Source organism: Ascaphus truei, chromosome 2 (genome assembly GCF_040206685.1).
Source record: "Ascaphus truei isolate aAscTru1 chromosome 2, aAscTru1.hap1, whole genome shotgun sequence".
In the NCBI taxonomy this organism is placed as follows: domain Eukaryota; kingdom Metazoa; phylum Chordata; class Amphibia; order Anura; family Ascaphidae; genus Ascaphus; species Ascaphus truei.
In genome coordinates, this window is record NC_134484.1 from 303,936,221 (window position 1) to 303,957,728 (window position 21,508).

General features: G+C 39.6%; 1 protein-coding gene across 7 annotated transcripts in view; it reads right to left on the reverse strand.

The window, feature by feature from the left end:
* ADCY1 (adenylate cyclase 1) overlaps positions 1-21,508 on the reverse strand; it is a 747,796-nt gene that overhangs the window by 209,571 nt on the left and 516,717 nt on the right. For all 7 annotated transcript variants that reach the window (XM_075586430.1, XM_075586431.1, XM_075586432.1 and 4 more), the window contains one exon: positions 18,264-18,361. In XM_075586430.1, coding sequence (XP_075442545.1) covers positions 18,264-18,361 — 98 coding nt within the window. The remainder of the gene's footprint in view (positions 1-18,263; positions 18,362-21,508) is intronic.

Consider the following 21,508-nt stretch of genomic DNA (forward strand, 5'->3'; position numbering starts at 1 on the left):
TCAGCTAGCCTCTCCTCATAAGTTAGATTGTCCCTCCCCTTTATAAATCTGGTGTCTCTTCTCTGCACTCTTTCTAGTTCCATAATGTCTTTTCTAAGGAGTGGTGCACAAAATGGTACTCCATATTCAAGGTGTGGTCTTACTAATGCTTTGTAAAGGGGCATAATTATGTTTACTTCCCTTTCATCCATTGCCCGTTTAAAGTAAGATAAGATCTTCTTTGCCTTTGCAGCTACTGCATGACTTTGAGCAGTATTGCTAAGCCTGCTGTCTACAAGCACTCCTAACTCCTTCTCCATCAAGGATTCCCCCAATTTATACCCATTTAATTTGTAAGTCGCCTTTTTATTCTTGCTTCCCAAATGCATAACCTTACATTTGTCTGTATTAAACCTCATCTGCCATTTACCTGCCCAAGCTTCCAGTCTCTCCAAGTCCTTCTCGAGAGAAATTACATCCTGCTTTGATTCTACTACCTCACACAATTTAGTATCATCAGCAAAGATGGAGACTTTGCTCTCGATGCCAACCTCAAGGTCATTAATAAACAAGTTAAAAAGCAGGGGTCCCAGTATCGATCCCTGAGGTACTCCACTCACGACCTTAGCCCAATCAGAAAAAGTTACATTTATGACTGTCACGGTAGACCAGAACTTTTAACACCTTAATATCCAGATCCTTTGATTGAGCAAAGCAAGAGATAAAATAAATTGTGATTTATTTACAGAATGAACATACACAGCTTAGTTTACAAAAAACACATGAAATACACTTACTGGTATGGGTTAAAATGAAATCTTCTATTCCCAGAACAAAATCTTTAGAAATAGAGTCTCTAGGCACAAATTCCCAGGAGCGGAAGTTGCGCGCAAACAGAGACGAATACAGTCTTTGGATAGTGGCGCCTATAGCAACCACTGTTTCTGCTCCATAGCTGCTTACTTCATTCTACCGCCATAGAATTGGTTCTGAATTCCTTAGTTCTTACGAACTCTTTACTTGGGTTACGATGTTGCAAAGTTTAAAATCCAGCTTAGATTAATCTGACTCCCGATCGGCTGCAGGGATACTTATGCAGTAAAAATCCCTATCTGTACCCTCTGCAGCCAATCTCGTTCGTGGGAATAATATTCCCACCTATCCCAGAGTTGCCCATACTTGGCAAAACCTGGCAGACGGCTTCTTAGTTTAAGGGCATGCATGAACCTCGCACCTTTGCCGCTTAGCATACCAGACCCAGACACCTGGGTCATTTGCCCGGACATTTACTAAGATGGGGATACTTGCATTTCCCTCCCAACTTCACACTTTAGTCAGCTAAATCTTTTCAACTAGGGACTTTTTCAAACCCGGTGGAGCTAAGCCAACGGGGGGTCTTAGAAGTCTGAGTTACATATGCATTTCTCACCTCGCAGAGACTTCCTGCTATACACTCCTAAAATACAAGAATTACAACTTAAGTGTTTTCCTCTGTTCCTGCCGGCATTTCCCTCTCTTCCGGCCAGCTGAATGAAAATTCCCTTACGCCCAGAAGGTTGGAACAATTAAAATAGGGGGACTTTCAGTCATAAATTTTTATATGGGAGTGGTTGACCAAGAAACCCACAATTAGGAGTTTTGAAACGCGCTGGACTATTTTGGCATATCAGGGACACCGTAGCAGTGGACACTAGTGGTGACGTCAGCAGAGGAGTCGATCGGTGAGACTCTGGAAGTATTGCACTTCGAGCACGGAAGGCGGATCTCCTCGAGGCACTGGCATGCTGCACCCCGATGCGAGCGGTGTCGATCAGCTAAAGACCAATCATTTAATGGCATGTCCTAGTCACCTTTGGTGAGTAGGATTCCAGTTTTTCCTATCGGCGGAGCAAAGTTTTACTCAGAGTGCTTCGGCACTCAGATGTTTTACTAATTTGATGTACAGGTGTACACATTTTATCAATCCAATTTGGGTTATTAAATTGCTCAGTCTACATATTTTATGTTTATGTTCCATGGGTAATGCACTATTGTAGTGTTTCTCCATCTTTTGTCTCCCTTCTCTTGAGGTAACAACTCAAGGATCAGGACAATCTCCACTGTCCATTTGAATTTTATAGGCTACCCCTTTCCTCAGCGCCACAAGAGGTTTACCACTCCCATATCCATTACTGGTTGTGAGATAACCAGAGTAACTTTTTGGGCTGCTCTAAGGACTCTTTTTCGGACTCCAGTACACAGGTTTATGTATTATTGTCATTTATTGTTCAATTAATTTATTTATTTAGGTTGTCACGTGAGCGCTATACTGCACTTAATTTTCACTTGCATCAATTTTTATATAACTTTATAAAGATTGCGTTTTAAATTTATTGATGATTTTACCCAACCAGCGTTCACAGCAAATCTCAGTGTGCTAGGACATTCCTAGCAGAAGGTAGCTAACAGCTGTGCGCTGTGCTATGGTTGCTGGGTTTTAAAACCATTTTTCCTTTGAGCGGTTACAGGGAAACACTACTGCAGTAATACATTTCATAGTTAGAAATACATTATTCTCGCCACCTTATACCTGGTGGGAGACACACAGACATTTGTATTACAATCACAGTGTTACTGCCATTACTGGGTCGCAGAGCTGACAATCTACATTTCCCCAATAAGGCGCTGGCACCCAGCCGGGCATAATACCTGTATTTACTGGCCTGGGTACCCCTGCACCATCATAATGACAACCCTCTGTTGTCTATCCTTCAACTAGTTTTCAATCCAGGTGCATACATTTTTACTTAGTCCAATTTGCTTTATTTTGTACACCAACCTCTTGTGTGGAACCGTACCAAAAGCCTTTGCAAAATCTAAGTAGACCACATCAACTGCATTACCCTGGTCTAAATTCCTACTTACCTCCTCACAGAAACAAATAAGGTTAGTTTGGCATGATCTAGCCTTCATAAATCCATTCTGACTATTACTAATAATTTTGTTTTCCATTAGGTATTCCTGAATATTAATCCCGTATTAAACCTTCAAGTAGTTTCCCCACTATTGACAACATAAAAAAGACCGGGGCGCTCGCTACCATGAGAAGAATAAAATCAACAGATACTACCTTCAAGAAGAACCTGGAATACCAACCATGAGGAATCACTCATGGGGGTAAATGTCCTGCAGCTCAACCAAAGAAGGATCTACCTGGATCCTTGAGATAAAGGTGAAAAAACCACAGAAGGGGAGCGCTGGTAGGTAGGCAGAGTCAAAACACAATATAACAGTGACACAAAAGTGATTATAGCACAAGTGGGGAAAAGGGATATGGACAAATGAATGGTAATAGTAATAATGGTTACTCACACGGCCATGTGTGGGTACACGGAATTCAATGGTATCTTTCTTGCCTTGAAAATACTCGGGGCTGAAGGACCTCCACAGACTGCAATTCATTACGCAACAATGATGAGTAGAAATACAGGATGACGCCCTCGTTGATGAAAGCCACGCTCAAACATTCTTGAGAGGCTCATGTCACTCCCACAGTGTAAATAGGGAAGAGGCGCACATCAAAGATGTTTACAGTTTATTCAGCAGCACAAGAATTAAAAACACTCACACTTCAGAAAAGCACAGTTCAGCTACGGTACTCTCCACGGGTCTTCCAGGTCACGGTGAAACCCTGCAGACCGCGTCCGACTGCAGGTCCGCTAGTGGAGAACTTCCTGGAGAGACGGTGGCTGATAGTGGACACGTGTTTGCACACACCGGCAGGGAACTACACATTTCGCTAATTGCTTTCTGCATCACTCCCTCTATAAATACCCTTCAAATTGATTAATTAATTAAAGTCTGAAGGCCATTATAAATCGTAACAGCTTAGGTACTGTATTATTGATGTAAAAATATCATTGATGTAAAAATATAATTGATGTAAAAATATCATAACACAACGCAATGTCTTATGTAGAAGAGGTTCACATAGAGCTCCATTGTTTTGGAGAAAACACTTCCACTTTATAGATAATGGCTAAGCATAAAGATCAAATTCTCCCTCTTGTGGAGAATGGAGTTATGACACACTAATAGTAAAACTCCCTTTTAAAATTAACATGTATATAAATATATATACATATGTATATATATATATATACATATATACATTATCTGGCAATAACTCATACCAACAACAGTGGGTGGCACACAAATTGCGCTTGGTAGTAAACCCGTGTACACGGGGATAGATATTTGAAAATGTACATATATCTCTGAAATAATGCACAAAACATCTTTAGCACAGAGAGAGGAGGGGAACACTGAGGCAGGTCCAAAATAGACAGATAATTATATAATACAAATTACTAATTAATACATAATAATTATATAATAAAAACATTTTTTTTAAACATTTGAAAAACCTTTGGAAACATCAAATTTGCCAAATAGAGAACATAATATATAAAAAGGTTATAGAGCTAATAATGCATGACAAAGTTAAAATGCATAGAAAAGACCAATAGCTATTGTTCATCTGTAAAGATCTATAAATAAGCGAAGAGAGAAACATAAGGAAAGCAGACATAGCTAAGATAAACAGAAGGGTACTGATTACTAGATCTACAAAGTTATTCAATGAAAGCACCCAAGTCAATGTCAATGTTTAGTCCCTTTGGTGTTAAAGTTCTCATTTTTTAAATCCAATAGGTCTCTTTGTGACACCGTGTTTGTAAACGGTCGCTCCCCCTCCAATTTGCAGGGACAGTTTCTATCCCCCGATAGACTAATCCATCCGGATTTCCACCATGGGCCAATGCAAAGTGGCGAGAGGCACTGTGGGTTTGGAGCTTTTTCCTGATATTGCCCATGTGTTCCAGTATGCGGGCCCTCAAATGTCTTGAAGTGCGTCCCACATACTGAAGACCATACGGGCACTCCAAAAGGTACACCATGAAGGTCGTACGACAATTAATAAAATCTTTTGTTTTAAAATTTTCCCCAGTCACATGTGAATTAAAATGTATACGCTCTTTTGAAGCCTGTTTGCACGCTTTACATTTAAAACAATTATAAAAACCTATCGGACTTGGAAGCCAATTATGGGGTTTTACTTTGGGTGCTTTTTAAAAAATGCTCGGAGCCAGCTTTGATTTAAAACTCGCTGCTCTTTTAAAAATAACCATTGGTTGATCTGGAATATGGCCTCCTAATATAGGGTCTTTCTGAAGTACATTCCAATGCCGTCTTAGAATCTTTCTAATGCTCTCAGCATCTCAGTTGTATTGTGTTACAAAGCGTGGAATGCTAAGGTCTTTCATTGTACTCTCATTTAATCTTACTCTCGCTTTGAGTAACTCCTCCCTCTGGAGTAGGTTGACTTTTGACACAGCATTTTCAAGTAAGACAGGTTCATAATCTCTTTCTCTGAACCTATCCTTTAAAACCTCTATTTGACATACATTTTCATCGGAGCAATTCCTTTTAATGCGTCTAAATTGCCCCTCAGGTATATTCTTAATCCATTGGCGGTGATGACAACTTGAATTCAAGAGATGATTATTAGCATCAACCTTCTTGAGAAATGTTTTGGTCGTTAACACAGACTCTTCCACATAAATGGAGAGATCCAATTCAACTCACTCCCGCACCAAATAAAAATGATGTTGTCTATATAGCGTTTCCAGAGGACCAGGTCCTCACCAAAAGGGTGACCGGACCAGACATTGGGGCCTATGCTGTAAACGGCGATAAGCCCTATCTCGCCAGTTTTTTGGAAAATATGCCTACTGCGATTCAGTAAGGGCTGAAAAGCTGTCGAGATAAGGAAAATCCACCGTTTTTTTTGGCGGAAAATAAAATCCGCCGAGCGCTTGGCGATAAGCCCTATCTCGCTGCTTCTCACCAGCTTCTCAAACTCTCTGTATTCTAGTAGCCCCGATCAGCATCTCGCTGCTGATCGCCGCTCTACAATGGAGACATTTTCTCCAAATCGGCCCGGCAATCAAAGTTGGCAAGAAGCTGGGGCTGAGCGGCGAGACGGGTGGGATTTAGAAAAAATCAGGCCCTTTTCCTGCGTCGGATTGATACCAGGGGTCTCTGGAGCTGATACCCATTAATACCAGCACCAGAGCCCCCCGGCATGCATCCGAGGCAGGAAAAATGCATTTACAGCCCACTTCATTACTATTATTACAATATTATTGTGGGGAGCGGGGGTGGGTGAAAGGGGTATTTGGCCCTTGGTGGGGGTTTAGGCCTTGCGGGGAGGGAGTTGCGGGTGGAGTTAACCCCTTCATTACCGTAGCGGTTAATACCGCAATGGTATTGAAGGGGTTAACCCCTCCCGTTTCCCACCCGCAAGGTCTAAACACCCCCAATACCCCCTTCTCCCACCCCCGCTACCCACTAAAAACAATACACACTATAGCCCCACTACCCACCTCCTAGCCTCTCAATAAACAATACTATATCTAATATCCCCTGTGCCCCCAACAACCCCTATACCCCCTAATACCTTACATATTTTTATTTATTTCTAGGCACAGGAATGATACTATAGGCCGGCGGTGCCCCTCGGGGGGTCCCCGAATGCCTGCAGTAACTATTCTGTGGGCCAAAAAATAAATTACACATACATAAATACTTTTAAATAAATACATACCAACCCCCCCCCCCCGGCCCCTACATACAGTATAATAGTGCATTTGCCCATTTAAAATACAATAATCCCAATAAATAAAATAAATACATCTTGCACTCACCCTTGCCGGCTGCCACAATGAAAGCCATCCTCATCTTCATCACCATCCATGCCCTCCAGTGCTGCAAAACATACACAAGAATAAAACGAGCCAATGTAATGTCCCCTATGTTAGGGGGCTGGGGGAAGTAATTATTTAAACGTATTTATGTATTTGTAATTTATTTTTTGGGGCACAGATTTGGTACCGCAGGCAAGCGGAGACCCCCTGAGGGGCACCGGCGGCCTATAGTATCATTCCTGTGTATAAAAAAATAATAGATGTAATGTATGTTAGGGGTGTTTAGGGGTTGTTGGGGGCACAGGGGGTGGGTGAGTGGTGTATTGCAATGTTTATTGGGGGCAATTGTACCCAATAAACATGCTATTGTGCCTTAACCCATTCATTGCCTTAGCGGACAGCCGCTAGGGTAATGAAGCTGCATTAATGTATTTGTATTAATAGTGTAGATGTGCAGGGGGTCTCAGGAGTAGAACCGTGTTGGTTTTATGTCCGGGGACCCCCTGCTTCCCGAGATACAGGCCCCATTATGGGGTGCCGGTATCCCTCTGCTTTGTTTACATCCCGCGGTCACGTGATTGGAACATTTAAATGCAACGGGATACTGGCACCCGATAACAGGGCCTGTATCTCGGGAAGGAGAGGGTCCACCGGACCTGAAACCAACGCGGTTCAGCTCCGGAGACCCCCTGCACATCTACACTATGAATAAAATTTTAATGTAAAAATATTTTTATTGCCGGAAAGATTTGTGCAGAGAGAGGCGGATCTCTCTCTCTATGCAGACAGATCTCGCCAGCGGAGCCCTTCTCGGCAGGGCTCGCCATCTCTCCGCCAGTGCCTCGCCATGTTTTCTAAGGTTGCTCTCACAGATATGCGCACCTTCCTGCAAACCGCGAGGGCAAACCACCAAAAACATGACGAGTTCAAACCTCTGGCGAATGGACATTAGCGCCATTTACAGCATAGGCCCCATTGTCCATCTCCCAGTTAGCCATGAAAAGATTGGCATAACATTATGACACATGTGGATGCTAGAGTGCTTTGTTCTACTGTATGATACTATACACTGTTTCTCTTTTTATTTATATTTTCAAATCATATATTGCACTGTGCACGGATCGTGGAGACCAGCGCCAAAGAGGACTATTTTTTCATAAAGACAACAAAAGAATCTGGAGAAACCGGATGACCTCCATGTGGCAGGACTTCGGAAAAAGAGGTGGTCATTTAAAAACCTTTGAATTAAATTAAACGTATACACATTTTAATTGTAGTATCACCAATACAGGACATTTTACTTGTGTGTAATACATTTTTGTAGATATTTTACAGATATTGTGTCACTGTGGGTATAGCGCTCTGGTTGTGTAATATTCTATTGATATTATAATCACACGCCTTGAAGGGTAACCTGACTGGTATCACTTGACCACTTTGTCTGTTTACTAATTAATATCTGCTATTCAGTGCTCTGTGGCAATGCGTAAGTACAGTTTTGAAGGGTCTTTAATATGGGTCTGTCAAGATGGAAACTTTCATTCCCCCTAGTCATATTAGCTCTCAAGATAAATTTCTTGTTTAGCTCGAAACATGTAGGTGGTGCACACTTGTTTGTCTTTTTAGTCCATGAGACTTTATTACAACTTTTACACTGGGGCCAACTTGTAATGTTCTGCTTTGGATAGGGCTCCGTTTTTTTCTTTCATTTTGGATCTCCTGCTACCACTACGGACTGCAAACCTTGGAATGGCTGGGACTTATGGAGGACCGAAGGCTAAACCAAAGTAAGACAAAGGTAATGGCTTTGGGTTTCTTTAAAATTATATGGACCTAGATTATGCCATGAAAATACCGTATCATTGCCATTATTGTGAGTACTGCGGCATGTCTCACTAGGCTAAAAGATGTTTTCATTATTGTGTTCACATATGACTGTTTCTTTTTCATAAGCCTCAAAACCCATTTAAAGCCATCCAGCCTGCATTTATTACACTACAATTATTGTGCTATACAAACCCTTGATAGCTATAAGTGAAATCAGTCCTTATATTGATTAACTAAGTGGGAATTAAGATTAATATCCCCACACATCCCTTTCCTTCTTTATTACCTATATATCTTACTCTTATTCTTTCTGTTTAAACTGTACAGAAATATACACTCCCATGTGGGAGTAAAGTGATTATAGGGCAAGATAGCTTAGGGACACATGGAATGTGGTTCTCTCCTGCGGTCCGGTTTTTCTTTCCATTCTTTATTCTAATTATCTCGATTTTTTTGGACGACTGGAGCATATGTGTTCATAGGTATTGGCAAGATTTCTTGAAAATATGAGAATAATACAGTATGTCTTTAACATCTAAAATGTTATATATAGTAAATACTGCATGTCTGCATATTTTGCCCTAAAGATTTTGAGGAGTTTATGGGACAATGTGGATATATAATAGCATAATTACTTGAATACAATTAAGAAATATTGTGAGGCATATTTCGGTCAGAATTGTGTCCATTAGGAATACCAGCATTTGTCATCTATATTGTACCATTATAGGCTCTCTTATATAAACAATTTGGGTTTCAACAAGTATAAGCAACGGGTAGACAGATTGTTGGGGGGGGGGGGGCTTGGATTGATCCGGTTGTCTTGGTACGCGTTGGCACCAATGACAAAGTTAGAGAAAGATGGAGGGTCCTAAAAAATGATTACAGGGATCTAGGCCAAAAGCTTAAGGCAAGGACCTCCAAGGAAGTATTTTCTGATATACTACCAGTGCCATGCGCTACCGCAGGGAGACAGTCAGAGATCAGGGAGGTTAATTCATGGCTAAGAAAGTGGTGCAGGAAGGAGGGGTTTGGGTTTTTAGAGCACTGGGACTCCTTTTCTGAGAGGTGCCATCTATATTCTAGGGACGGATTGCACCTCAATGAAGAGGGATCTTCTGTGCTAGGGGGGATAATGTTAAAAAGGTTGGAGGAGATTTTAAACTAGGATGGAGGGGGGAGGGGAATGAACCAGATAATTAACTAAATGGAATAGAGGAGGATACAAGGTGGTATGGAGGTAGAAAGGGGGCAAGTGCGAGTTTGACAAGCATTGAGACACCCATAGTAAATACAGATAATACTAGAAAACTTCTAAATACTAAACCAAGTGGGCGAAGAAAGGAAGGAGCAGATAAGATAATAGTACAGGCTGAAAAAAAACTTAAATGCATGCTTGCTAATGCAAGAAGCCTGACAGATAAAATGGGGGAGCTTGAATTAATAGCTGCAAGGGAGCAGTATGATATCATAGGCATTACTGAAACATGGTGGCATGAAACTCATGACTGGACAGTTAATTTTAAGGGTTATTCCCTTTTTCAGAATGATTGAACAAATAGAAGAGGAGGTGGAGTATGTTTATATGTTAAACCGGATCTAAAACCTATTATAAGGGTTGATGTTTATGAAGGGAATGATGAAAATGTAGAGACTTTGTGGATAGAAATTAGCAGTGGAGGTAAAAGTATTAAGAAAATGTTTGTGGGAATATGGTATAAACCACCAAAAATCTGTGAGATTGAGGAAGCTAAAATACTTTTGAAAATGAAGAAGGCATCAAAACTGATTCATGTTTGCATAATGGGGCATTACAACAAAAGGAAACAGGTTTTTGGGGGTGCTTAAAGACAATTATATGACCCAAATTATTGCGGAACCAACCAGGAGAGGGGCAATACTGGATTTGGTCATATCAAACAATTTAGAAGTAATAACAAATATTCAAGTCCTGGAACATTTGGGTAACAGTGATCATAACATGGTCTCATTTGAAATAAATTATCAAAAAATAGATTTCTTGGGTTCAACAAAGACCTTAAACTTTAGAAAGGCAGATTTTAATAAACTGAGGTCTAATCTAGTAGTAATACAATGGGATGATGTTTTTGCAGGGAAAAATGTAGAAGATAAATGGGCAGTCTTTAAAACATTGTTAGAAAAGCACACTTATCAGTGTATACCCTTGGGTAATAAGTATAAAAGAAATAAGTCAAAACCAATGTGGCTAAATAAACAGGTAGGGGAGGAAATGGACAAGAAGAGGAAGGCGTTTAGATTTTTTAAGTCAGAAGGGACGGAGACATCATATCTGAATTATAAGGAATGTAACAAAAATTGCAAAAGGGCAATCAAATTAGCAAAAATGGATAATGAAAAAAGGATTGCAATAGAAAGTAAGGTCAACCCTAAAAAGTTCTTTGAGTACCTTAATAACAAAAAATGAGAAAAGAAAATATGGGACCCTGTCAGTGTGAGATGGGTAGGCAGATTATTGGAGATAAGGAAAAAGCTGAGGTATTAAAAAAAATCTTTGCCTCTGTGATTACCAGGGAAGAAACAAGTTCAATAGTAGTGCCGCAGGAGGAAGCCACAACCTCCATATTAATGAACAATTGGTTAACTGAGGAAGAAGTTCATAAGCGACTTGAAAAAATTAAAGTAAATAAGGCACCTGGCCCCGATGGCATACATCCAAGAGTTCTCAAGGAGTTAAGCTCAGTAATAGCCAAACCATTATATTTAATATTCAAGAACTCCATTTCCACAGGCTCAGTACCACAAGATTGGCGTAAAGCAGATGTGGTGCCTATATTTAAAAAGGGAGCTAGATCATAATCCGCTTTGTCCCTATAACATTTCCTGTGTTTTCTTTTCATCACCTCATCATCATGATGCTCAAGATTGGCACATACCTCGTGCTCCATTTCAGAGCAATATAGACTTATAATGGAAGGTTCCATTGCTGTGATCTGCTCTGAAATTGACGCACCCAGCTCTTTAAGTGATTTACTTCTTTCAAAAATGATGAGGCGCATCAATTCATTAGAACAATCATCTAGAATGCATTCCCACTCCTTCATGAAATGTTCATTGTCTCTACCAAATGTAGGGTTTTTTAAAATACGAAGTTCTCGGGGTACTCTACAACAGTCTAAGTATCTTTGCATGGTGCGTCTTTCAAACCATTGCTTACTTTCAGTTATTAACATTTTTTCAAAATTTTTGAACTGTTTCTTCATGGAAACTTGATCTTTTTGTGCCTCATCGGTCACTTTGGGCTCCTCTATGAGGAGAAGATCAAAGGCCTCTTCACGTTTTTCTCTACATGCTGTAAGGCTCCACACCATATTGAGATTATACACAGATAATTAGAATATTAAATCAATGAGAGAAAAGTGCAGCACTTGTGAAATAACAGAACAAGAAAACAAATTTAAAGTGCGCAAAAAAAACCCTCTTCTGTTAAAGGAAATATACCCAAAATAAACACCTCTGTGGTATATATATACTGTAACACAACAACCTTTGTATTAACGGATTAGGGTCTGCAGCTGTAGATAAAGGGAGTGACTCAACACCCCTAATACTGAAACAGAAAAAAACAAGCGCAAACGCATATGGTGAAGTATGTTCAAAGTTATTAATATATACTAAAAGGTAAGATATCTGCGTACATCAGTGTAGATAAAATTAGGCATATCGTGCACATAGGTCACATGTTACCCGGCACCACCAAGACTACAGGAACCGCAGGAACCGCAACATCCGCCGGATCGCTAGGATTTGGTAATGCTGGTCATCCGCCGTCTTAGGCCGTCACACGCTGTCCTCAGGAGAACTATATTTCCTATATTAACTATATAGAATTATACAACAAACGAACACTCACGAGACAGAGGTAGGAACCCAGGGGGATATCATCATACAGATAGAAGGGATTACCCTAGGAGGGATAGATCTTACCCAAAGAGAGATGGACATTATAGGAACCCTAACTATAAAGGAAGGAACTATGATGAAAACTATCATTATAATAGAAGGAAACAATCATATCAACATCACCAGTATAGTGAGCCTCAATGGCCACCTGCCAGGGTTCCTGACCACCTGCATGTAGTTCGTCCTGCTCCCCCACCTTCTTCTCCGTCCACTTTTTTAGACCTAGTGAGGAACAGACATGGCACTCCAGAGAAAGGAAAGAAAAAATCAGAGAGTCTCAGACAGGAGACACCTGGAGAAAAACCTGGAGAAGAGGGCAAAGAGGAGGATCCAGGGTCCAAACGAAGATAATTCTAAAGAGTCAAACAGTTCCAATAGATAGAGGTATTTTTAACCTTTCCTCAGTGATTCTCACGAATGATCAGAAGAAAGTCCTAAGTAAAGGGCTTACCTTCTCTAGATCATGTGGAGCAAATTCATTCCAACTATTTAAAGACTTACATAAATTTGTAAGAAATATTACACTTGAGACAATTTCTTAAATTAGAGAAGGAATCAACACCCATGATAAAAGAAAGCCCAAGTTTAGAACATTAACAGAAGAAGAATCTAGCTGCATACATATTTCCTTTAGGGCACAGTCAACATTTTATCCATATCAGTCTAAGGGTAACCATGTTGACACTTTTTTCAACATGGTGCACCATGATTTGAACAGTATTACTGAGAGTGGAACTTTAGGGAAGTTTAAACATAATCTTACTAAAGCAGAGAGTCTTGCATTAAATTTTTTACAAGATAACCAACAATTAATTATAAGACAGGCTGACAAAGGAGGAGGTGTTGTACTACAAGATCGCTCTGTCTATGAACAGGAGGCGCACCGACTCCTTTGTGACCCTGTCTTTTATAAGAAACTGGCCTCAGATCCGACAAGTCAATTTCTTTTGTCTTTAAAGGTGCTTCTGGATGAAGCACTATCACTGACAGTAATTACATCAAAGGAGTATTCATTCCTGTATACAAATTCACCGAAGATCCCGGTTTTCTACCATCTTCCAAAATTGCATAAATCCCTGTTAAATCCACCGGAAAGCCCCATAGTCTCGGGCATATCGTCACTAACCGCAAATCTCTCACAATATGTGGACTATTTTTTGCAGAGTATTGTAGGGAAATTACCCTCATATTTGAAAGACTCGTCCGATGTATTGAACCTGTTTACCGATTTTAAGAGGAAAAAAACATACAGATGGCTTACATGCGATTTACAGGCTCTGTATACAAGCATTCCTCATGAGAAGGGTTTGGCGGTGGTTGATGATTGCCTGAGAAAAAACTCCCAATTTAAGGATCTGAATAGAAATTTCATTGTGAAAGCCATTAAATTCGTGTTGACCCACAACTACTTTTTATTTCTTTCCCAGTTCTTCTTGCAGGTTTGCGGAACTGCAATGGGCACACGGTTTGCCCCCAGTTTCGCAAACCTGTATATGGGGAACTGGGAAGAATCTCACATCTGGCTTAATAATCCGTTTAAAGCAAATATAATAGTGTGGTGTCACTATATAGATGACATTCTCTGTGTGTGGGAAGGTGATGAGGAGTCTGTGAACCAATTCATCAAATATCTAAATAACAATAATTTCAACTTGGTGTTTACACACATCACACACACAGAGAATACCAACTATTAAGATCTGACTTTGTCTGCCTCAGAAGAGAGTGGTGTATACACAACCACCTTCTTCAAAAAAGTAGATACAAATAACCTTCTATTGGCCTCCAGTAACCATAAAAAAATCATGGATAAACAATATACCTGGAGGTCAATTTATGAGAGTCAAAAGGAACTGTACTAGTGAAACAGATTTCGAGGAACAGGCACAATTCTTGTTTCTGAGATTTATGGAACGGGGATATAACTATCAAAGACTTATGATAGAACTGGAGAAAGTCAGGAAAATAGACCGTAAAAACATGCTAATACCTAGAAAGAAAAAGACAAATGAGACGAATAGGACAGAAGTTGCATTTATTACTAATTATAACTCTATGCACAAACAGATAGAGGGAGTTATTAAAAAATACTGGTGTATTCTATCTATACCGATCTGATTCTTAATGGTCACCTTACCCCTTTTCCGAACTTTATATATAGAAAGGCACGGAGTCTAAAAGATGCCCTAGCTCCAAGTGACATTGGGAAGGATATGGTTAACATTTCAGGCAAAACTTGGCTTGGGCCAAAACCAGTAGGAAACTTTCCATGTGGAAAATGTTCAATATGCAGATTCCTTCATTCTGATTTGTTATTAAATATTATGTACTAATTTTTTGTTTGTTCTATTGCAGAGTTCCACTTGAACTTACAATTTTTATTGATATGTGTTGATAATTTTATGAATAAAGTTTCATTATGTAGGTTATAATTGTCCATAAGTATTCACTATCCATGATGGGTTAATTCTACTAACACAAAGACTTAATTAAGACCGAAAGTTCTCGATTATTCACACATGTGTGATTTTGCCACACTCAGATCTGATTGGTGTGAAGTGTAGCCGAATTGGCCTATCATGTATAGTTGTGTGGTATATATACCTGTGAGTTTTAACATTATTTTATCCCTGATGAAGTAGCTCTGGCTATGAAACGTGTAGGATATATCTTTTGACTAGCCCCTACAGTCATTTTATCTTAATATACCTCTGCCGAGGTTAAGAGAGACTTTTTGAACATTTCGAGTGACGTCATCACTACACTTTACGGCAGTGACTGCCTTACGGCAAGTTGCAAATCACACGGAACTCCGGAGACACGAGCCTGACGGCGGCTCCAGCGGGCACAGCACCGGGAGGTCTTCACTGAACCTACATAGGTAGACAGAGGGTCTTCTGAGGACAGCGTGTGACGCCTAAGACGGCGGATGACCAGCGTTACCAAATCCTAGCGATCCGGCGGACGTTGCGGTTCCTGTGGTCTTGGTGGTGCCGGTAACATGTGACCTATGTGCATTATACACTGGCGACACACTTTATTCGAGCTCGGCTAGTCCCACGAATTCGGGTATACCCGGGTGTATTGAGGTTTGTGACTGTTTTCTGCCCGAGTATATTGGGTTATTTTCTAGGCAGGGATTGAAGCATTTTATTCCCCCTGGCTGCAATACTGCACAGTATGTATATATATATATACTGCATTACAATTCATGAATTTATGCCATCTGGTAGACACGCGAAGCATTGCAGCCTATTAAATCCTAATCATTATCATTTAACAAATCAGCCGCCCATCAGCCAGGCATGAACCCAGGCTGGGAAGGCAAATGCAACGGGGCTTGTCAGAGGTGAGGAGCGGCGCATTCCAGGTATCTGCCAGGTACATACCAGGTATTTGCTCGAATAAAGTGTGTCGGTGCAGTATGCCTAATTTTATCTACACTGATGTACACAGATATCTTACATTTTAATATATATTAATAACTTTGAACATACTTCACATATGCGTTTGCGCTTGTTTTTTTCTGTTTCAAATGGCAAATGAGGTTTAATACAGATAAATGTAAGGTTATGCATTTGGGATGCAAGAATAAAAAGGCGACTTACAAATTAAATGGAGATATATTGGGGGAATCCTTGATGGAGAAGGATTTAGGAGTGCTTGTAGACTGCAGGCTTAGCAATAGTGCCCAATGTCATGCAGTAGCTGCAAAGGCAAACAAGATCTTATCTTGCATCAAACGGGCAATGGATGGAAGGGAAGTAAACATAATTATGCCCCTTTACAAAGCACTAGTAAGACCACACCTTGAATATGGAGTACAATTTTGGGCACCAATCCTAAGAAAAGACATTATGGAACTAGAAAGAGTGCAGAGAAGAGCCACCAAATTAATAAAGGGGATGGACAATGTAACTTATGAGGAGAGGCTAGCTAAATTAGATTTATTTACATTAGAAAAGAGGCGTTGAAGAGGGGATATGATAACAATATACAAATATATTCGGGGACAATACAAGGAGCTTTTAAAAGAACTATTCATCCCACGGGCAGTACTAAGGACTCAGGGCCATCCCTTAAGGTTGTAGGAAAGGAAATTTCAACAGCAAAAAAGGAAAGGGTTCTTTACAGTAAGGGCAGTTAAAATGTGGAATTCATTACCCATGGAGACTGTGATGGCAGATACAATAGATTTGTTCAAAAAAGGTTGGACATCTTTTAGATGGGAAAATTATACAGGGATATACCAAATAAGTATACATGGGAAGGATGTTGATCCAGGGATTAATCCGATTGCCAATTCTTGGAGTCAGGAAGGATTTTTTTATTTATAAAATATTTTACCAGGAAGTAATACATTGAGAGTTACCTCTCGTTTTCAAGTATGTCCTGGGATAGATATAGGATAAAGTATCTGTTGTCTAAATTTAGCATAGGTTGAACTTGATGGACCTATGTCTTTTTTCAACCTCATATACTATGTAACTATGTAACTCACATGAATAAAACAAACAGCTACTGTGCCTCCACTGCGGTTGGCTCCCGCTTCTGCGTCAGTCAGTGGGACTGCTAGCAAAGAACTCACTGGGCTCTGGTGACTGATGTGGATCAAAGTAGTGCACGTACCAACAGGAACAAAGCGTTTCGCACGTCTGTGCTTTGTCAGGTTCCTCCTGTTTTTTTATTCATGTGAGTTGCTTATACTTCTGTTTGTTGTTATATTAAAATATTTTAACTTTACACATTAGGTGTGATTGTCATCCAAACACGGGTCACGGGAGAGGCATGGGTCCACTACCCAAAGCTGACAGTGCATCACACACATCATTCGGAGGAGAGACATTTACTGTATAGAGATACTGTACCTATGATTAGACTTTGACTCACACACGGCCCTGTGAGTATAATTATTATATTTATATATCCATATATATCCCATATATTGTTTGCCTAGACTCATTCAGTATTTGATTTTTACATTAAAATACTAACTATTGTTTTCCATATATATATTGTTTCATCTCGCGCTGACCACAAACTCCATTTCTACTGCCCAATACAAGCTGGCTATTGCAGGCTTGGGAAAACAGAGTGCTACTATCAGTTTTGATTCTTTTACAACTCCCTGCTAGCCCTCACTCCCATCCTCTGTCTGACTTCACACTAAGAAAATCCCTGATGCACGTTTTGTTCCGACAACCTTTAATCATATATTGTAGTATTCTTTATGAGGGTAATACAGACTTTATTTATAAATCTCGGTACACCTTATTTATAACAGCCTACACATTATTCATTATACAGTACATTATTTTGAAATCAAGAGTAATATAATATGTTATATACAATAATAAAATTGATTTGTATCACTGTCCCTTAACATACAGTATGCTTGTTATGTATTGCTGTATATAGTGTGTAAAGTATCTGAATATAGTAGAACAAGAGAACATTGTTAGAAATGCTTCCTGACATATCAGTTTTGCAAAAAAGCTACTGTAGTCTATGAGTGTAACAACCAATGGATTTGAATATACTAATGATAATGTTAAATAATGTTGCCTTTTAGGATTTGAGTGAGCAGAATGTAGCCTGTTGGAAAGCAACTGAATTTAAATTAACCCCAATAGTGCTTTTATATTTAGAATAAGTACAAAATATTTATTATATTATTTGACCATTTATATTTTTAATAGTCATTATTACGTGGAATTTTAAAAAAGCAGTCTAGGAATTGGTGTGAATTAAGATTAAAGATATACTTACTGTGGGATTATTAGAAGGTAGACAAGTCCAAAGAAGGCAGCTAGGATTAATGAGAGAACAACTGCAATGGTGAAGTATTCATCATGAAGCTGGTGATACTGTCAGAAAGAAAGACATATGAAACTATGAACACATTGTTTTACATTTCTTATCGCTCTGTTAATAACGCTAGTGGTGCAATACAGTACCAAAAGGTACCCTCCAGTGCTGTTAGACCCATTACAGCCCACCCACTTGAATGACAGAAGGCTGCTTAGTACAGTATATATAGCCCTGTATCACTTTTTACATATTACATTGCAAAGTTAAAATAAAGTTAGAATTTCAATATACAATTTTTTGAAATTTATATCAAAATACTTAAAAGAAGATTCCAGAGTTTGGGTATAATTTTAGGACACTGGACATAATAGTTGTTATTTACTAAAGTCTTCAAACTGAAAAACTGGGGTAAAATCATTGCTGTATGCATTAGAGTAAAAGAAACCTATTGAAAACAATGATTTTATCCTTTCATTAATCTGGTGCAATTGTTTTGCGCAGGTGCTGCCCTAGCTTTGCAGCGAGGTGCCTTTAGTAAAATAAAATTTGCCTTGCAAAATTAAATAATAATTTAGTTACCAAAAATCCCTTACCATTGGAAAAATATTTATTTTCTTAACAGTGTGTGCATCTCAACTATTTCACAGCCCCAAGTACATTTTTTCAGCTTTTAAAGGACTTATTGATACTGTAAATATTGTCCAGTATGACTTTCCTTATTGCAGCTAATGGGGCTCACATTCTACACCCATCTCAGAAGGAGAAAATACTGATTAATTCAGATTTAAAAAAATGATCTGTGTTAGAATTGTTAAAAATAATAATAATAAAAGGCCATGAAAATATCCTAGCTCTCATCTACCCCTGTGTTCCTCACCCACCAGGAGGTGGATTAGAATTGGGAGTTATTGGGGGAAACTCCCCTCCATCTCCAGAGCATACTTGCCCATTTTTTCCCAGGAAGTGGAGTTGCTTCTGCCTGGCAAAACGTTAGCCCGATCATGCTTCAGAAGTCCTGTGGACTCCAAGCACCACCCCTTCTTTAAGTTTGACGTAATGTATACCCAGACTCTAATGTTCTCCCTACTGCCTGAATCATTGATTGAGCAAATGCACAGATGCAAATATCGCCATTCATGGATACTCCATTTCTAGGAAAGATAGGTCAAAGAGAGGAGGAGTGGTATTATTTTATATTGAAGTCACCTTACAATTTAAACTGTTAAATTTCCCCCTAAGCCCACCCTCTTTTGAAATCCTACTTGGCAAAATGTGACTCCCCTTTTCTAAGCCCATCCTGATTGCTGGCATCTTCTGCCCCCCTAAAGCCCCTCTATAGTCCCTGACTGATACCACCCAGTTTCTTGGCTCCATTTCCTCTCTGAATGAGAAGAGTTAGCTGCTAGTTCTTGGGGATTTAACTACAATTGGCTCGACCCGAAAAACCACAAAATCCAGATACAACTCAAGTCATCTAACCTAAAGCAACTAATTTCCCAACCCACACGGACACACCTGAAATCTCACAACCACTCCTTGCTAGACTGGATTCTCTCCTGAAACCCCAGCAGAATCCAATCCTCTTGCATCTTTCCCGACATTTTCAGTGACTATGCAATAGTGTACTTTGTAAGGAAAATTAAATTACCACAATCAAGTCCTAAAGTTCTCCTTACTAGAACATTTAGGAACTTTAACCCATAACAGTTTCTGGATGACCTTACAAACTGCCCTTGGTACAGAATCGACTTAATTCACGACCATGATTCTGCACTCGACTATTTCCAATCCGAGTTCTTAAAACTCTGTGATACCCATGCCCCACTTAGCAGAAAAAGAGTACGGGGGGCCCACCTTCTGTGGTTTACAACTGACCTTATTGCGCTCTACCATTTCAGGGATTCCTTGTGGAAAAGCTACAAAGTAACTAGCAAAGTAACTAACAAAGTAACAAGGATCTTAATAATTACAAATGCCTGCGGAATATGTGCACAAGTCAAACAAGACATGCAAAAGAACAATATTACTCAGACAATCTTCACCAGAATACATCAAACCCAGCTAACTTCTGGAAGTTTACCCACTATATATACCATCCTTATAGCCATCAGCAACCAAGCAATATCACCATGGAGGATATTACTCTGACAAATCCCACTGATATTGCAAATGTATTCAATGATTACTTTGTGGGGTGTGCTTCTAACTTATTAGTGAAACGCAACCCAAACCACAAACATGAACCTCATTCTGAGAGTACCCCTATAGCCCCACCCTCTCCCAACACTGCTCACAATTTTCAATTTGTCCCAGTATCCGAAGAGGAGATTACACAAGCGCTCCTCAAATTAAAACTAAGCAGCCAATGTGGACCCGATTTACTGCAATCTAACTTCCTAATACTTTGTGCCCAAGCCATTGCCAAACCAATTGCTTCCATAGTCAACTCTATTCTGTCTGCAGGCCATATCCCTAAGACCTGGAAAACTGCTGAGTTGTTCCAATATTCAAGTGGGGACAAAAACACTGTCTCAAACTACAGGCCAATCTCTCTTCTCCCACTACTATTCAAAGTCATGGAAAAATGAGTTCACTCCCAATTAAGCAATTACTATACCAAGACAAATTTCCCTAGCCAATTCCAATCTGGCTTTCTCCCCAAACACTCCACGGTAACTACCCTGCTAAAAGTTTGCAATGAAATCCAGTGTGGAATGGAACTGGGTCAACTCACTGGTGCAATATTCCTAGATTTTGCAAAGGCTTTTGATAATGTTGATCATGTTATCTTGCTTAACAAATTCCAGTGCTCTGGAATAGGGTAGCATGCTTTAAACTGGTCTCATTCCTACCTATCAGGTAGATCCAAACATGTGAAGAAATACAGTACAGTGCGCAGCTAAATAAACCTATAATAAATAATAAACTTACTGTGAGTGTAATTAAAGTGCACCATTGTATGAACCCTTAACCTAAGAGTATATAAATAAATCATACATTATCAGTGATAACAATTGGCGGCTGCAGCTGTAACAGTTCGGGGTGGCTAAATACTCCAAAAGCACTAGACAGAAAGGGAACAAAAAACAACAGCGCAAAACCGCATGGTGAAGTATATCAAGATATATTAATATATTTAAAATGGTGAGTATTCAGCGTACATTGAGTAGAAAGAATGAGCGCATTGAGTGTATATTACACAA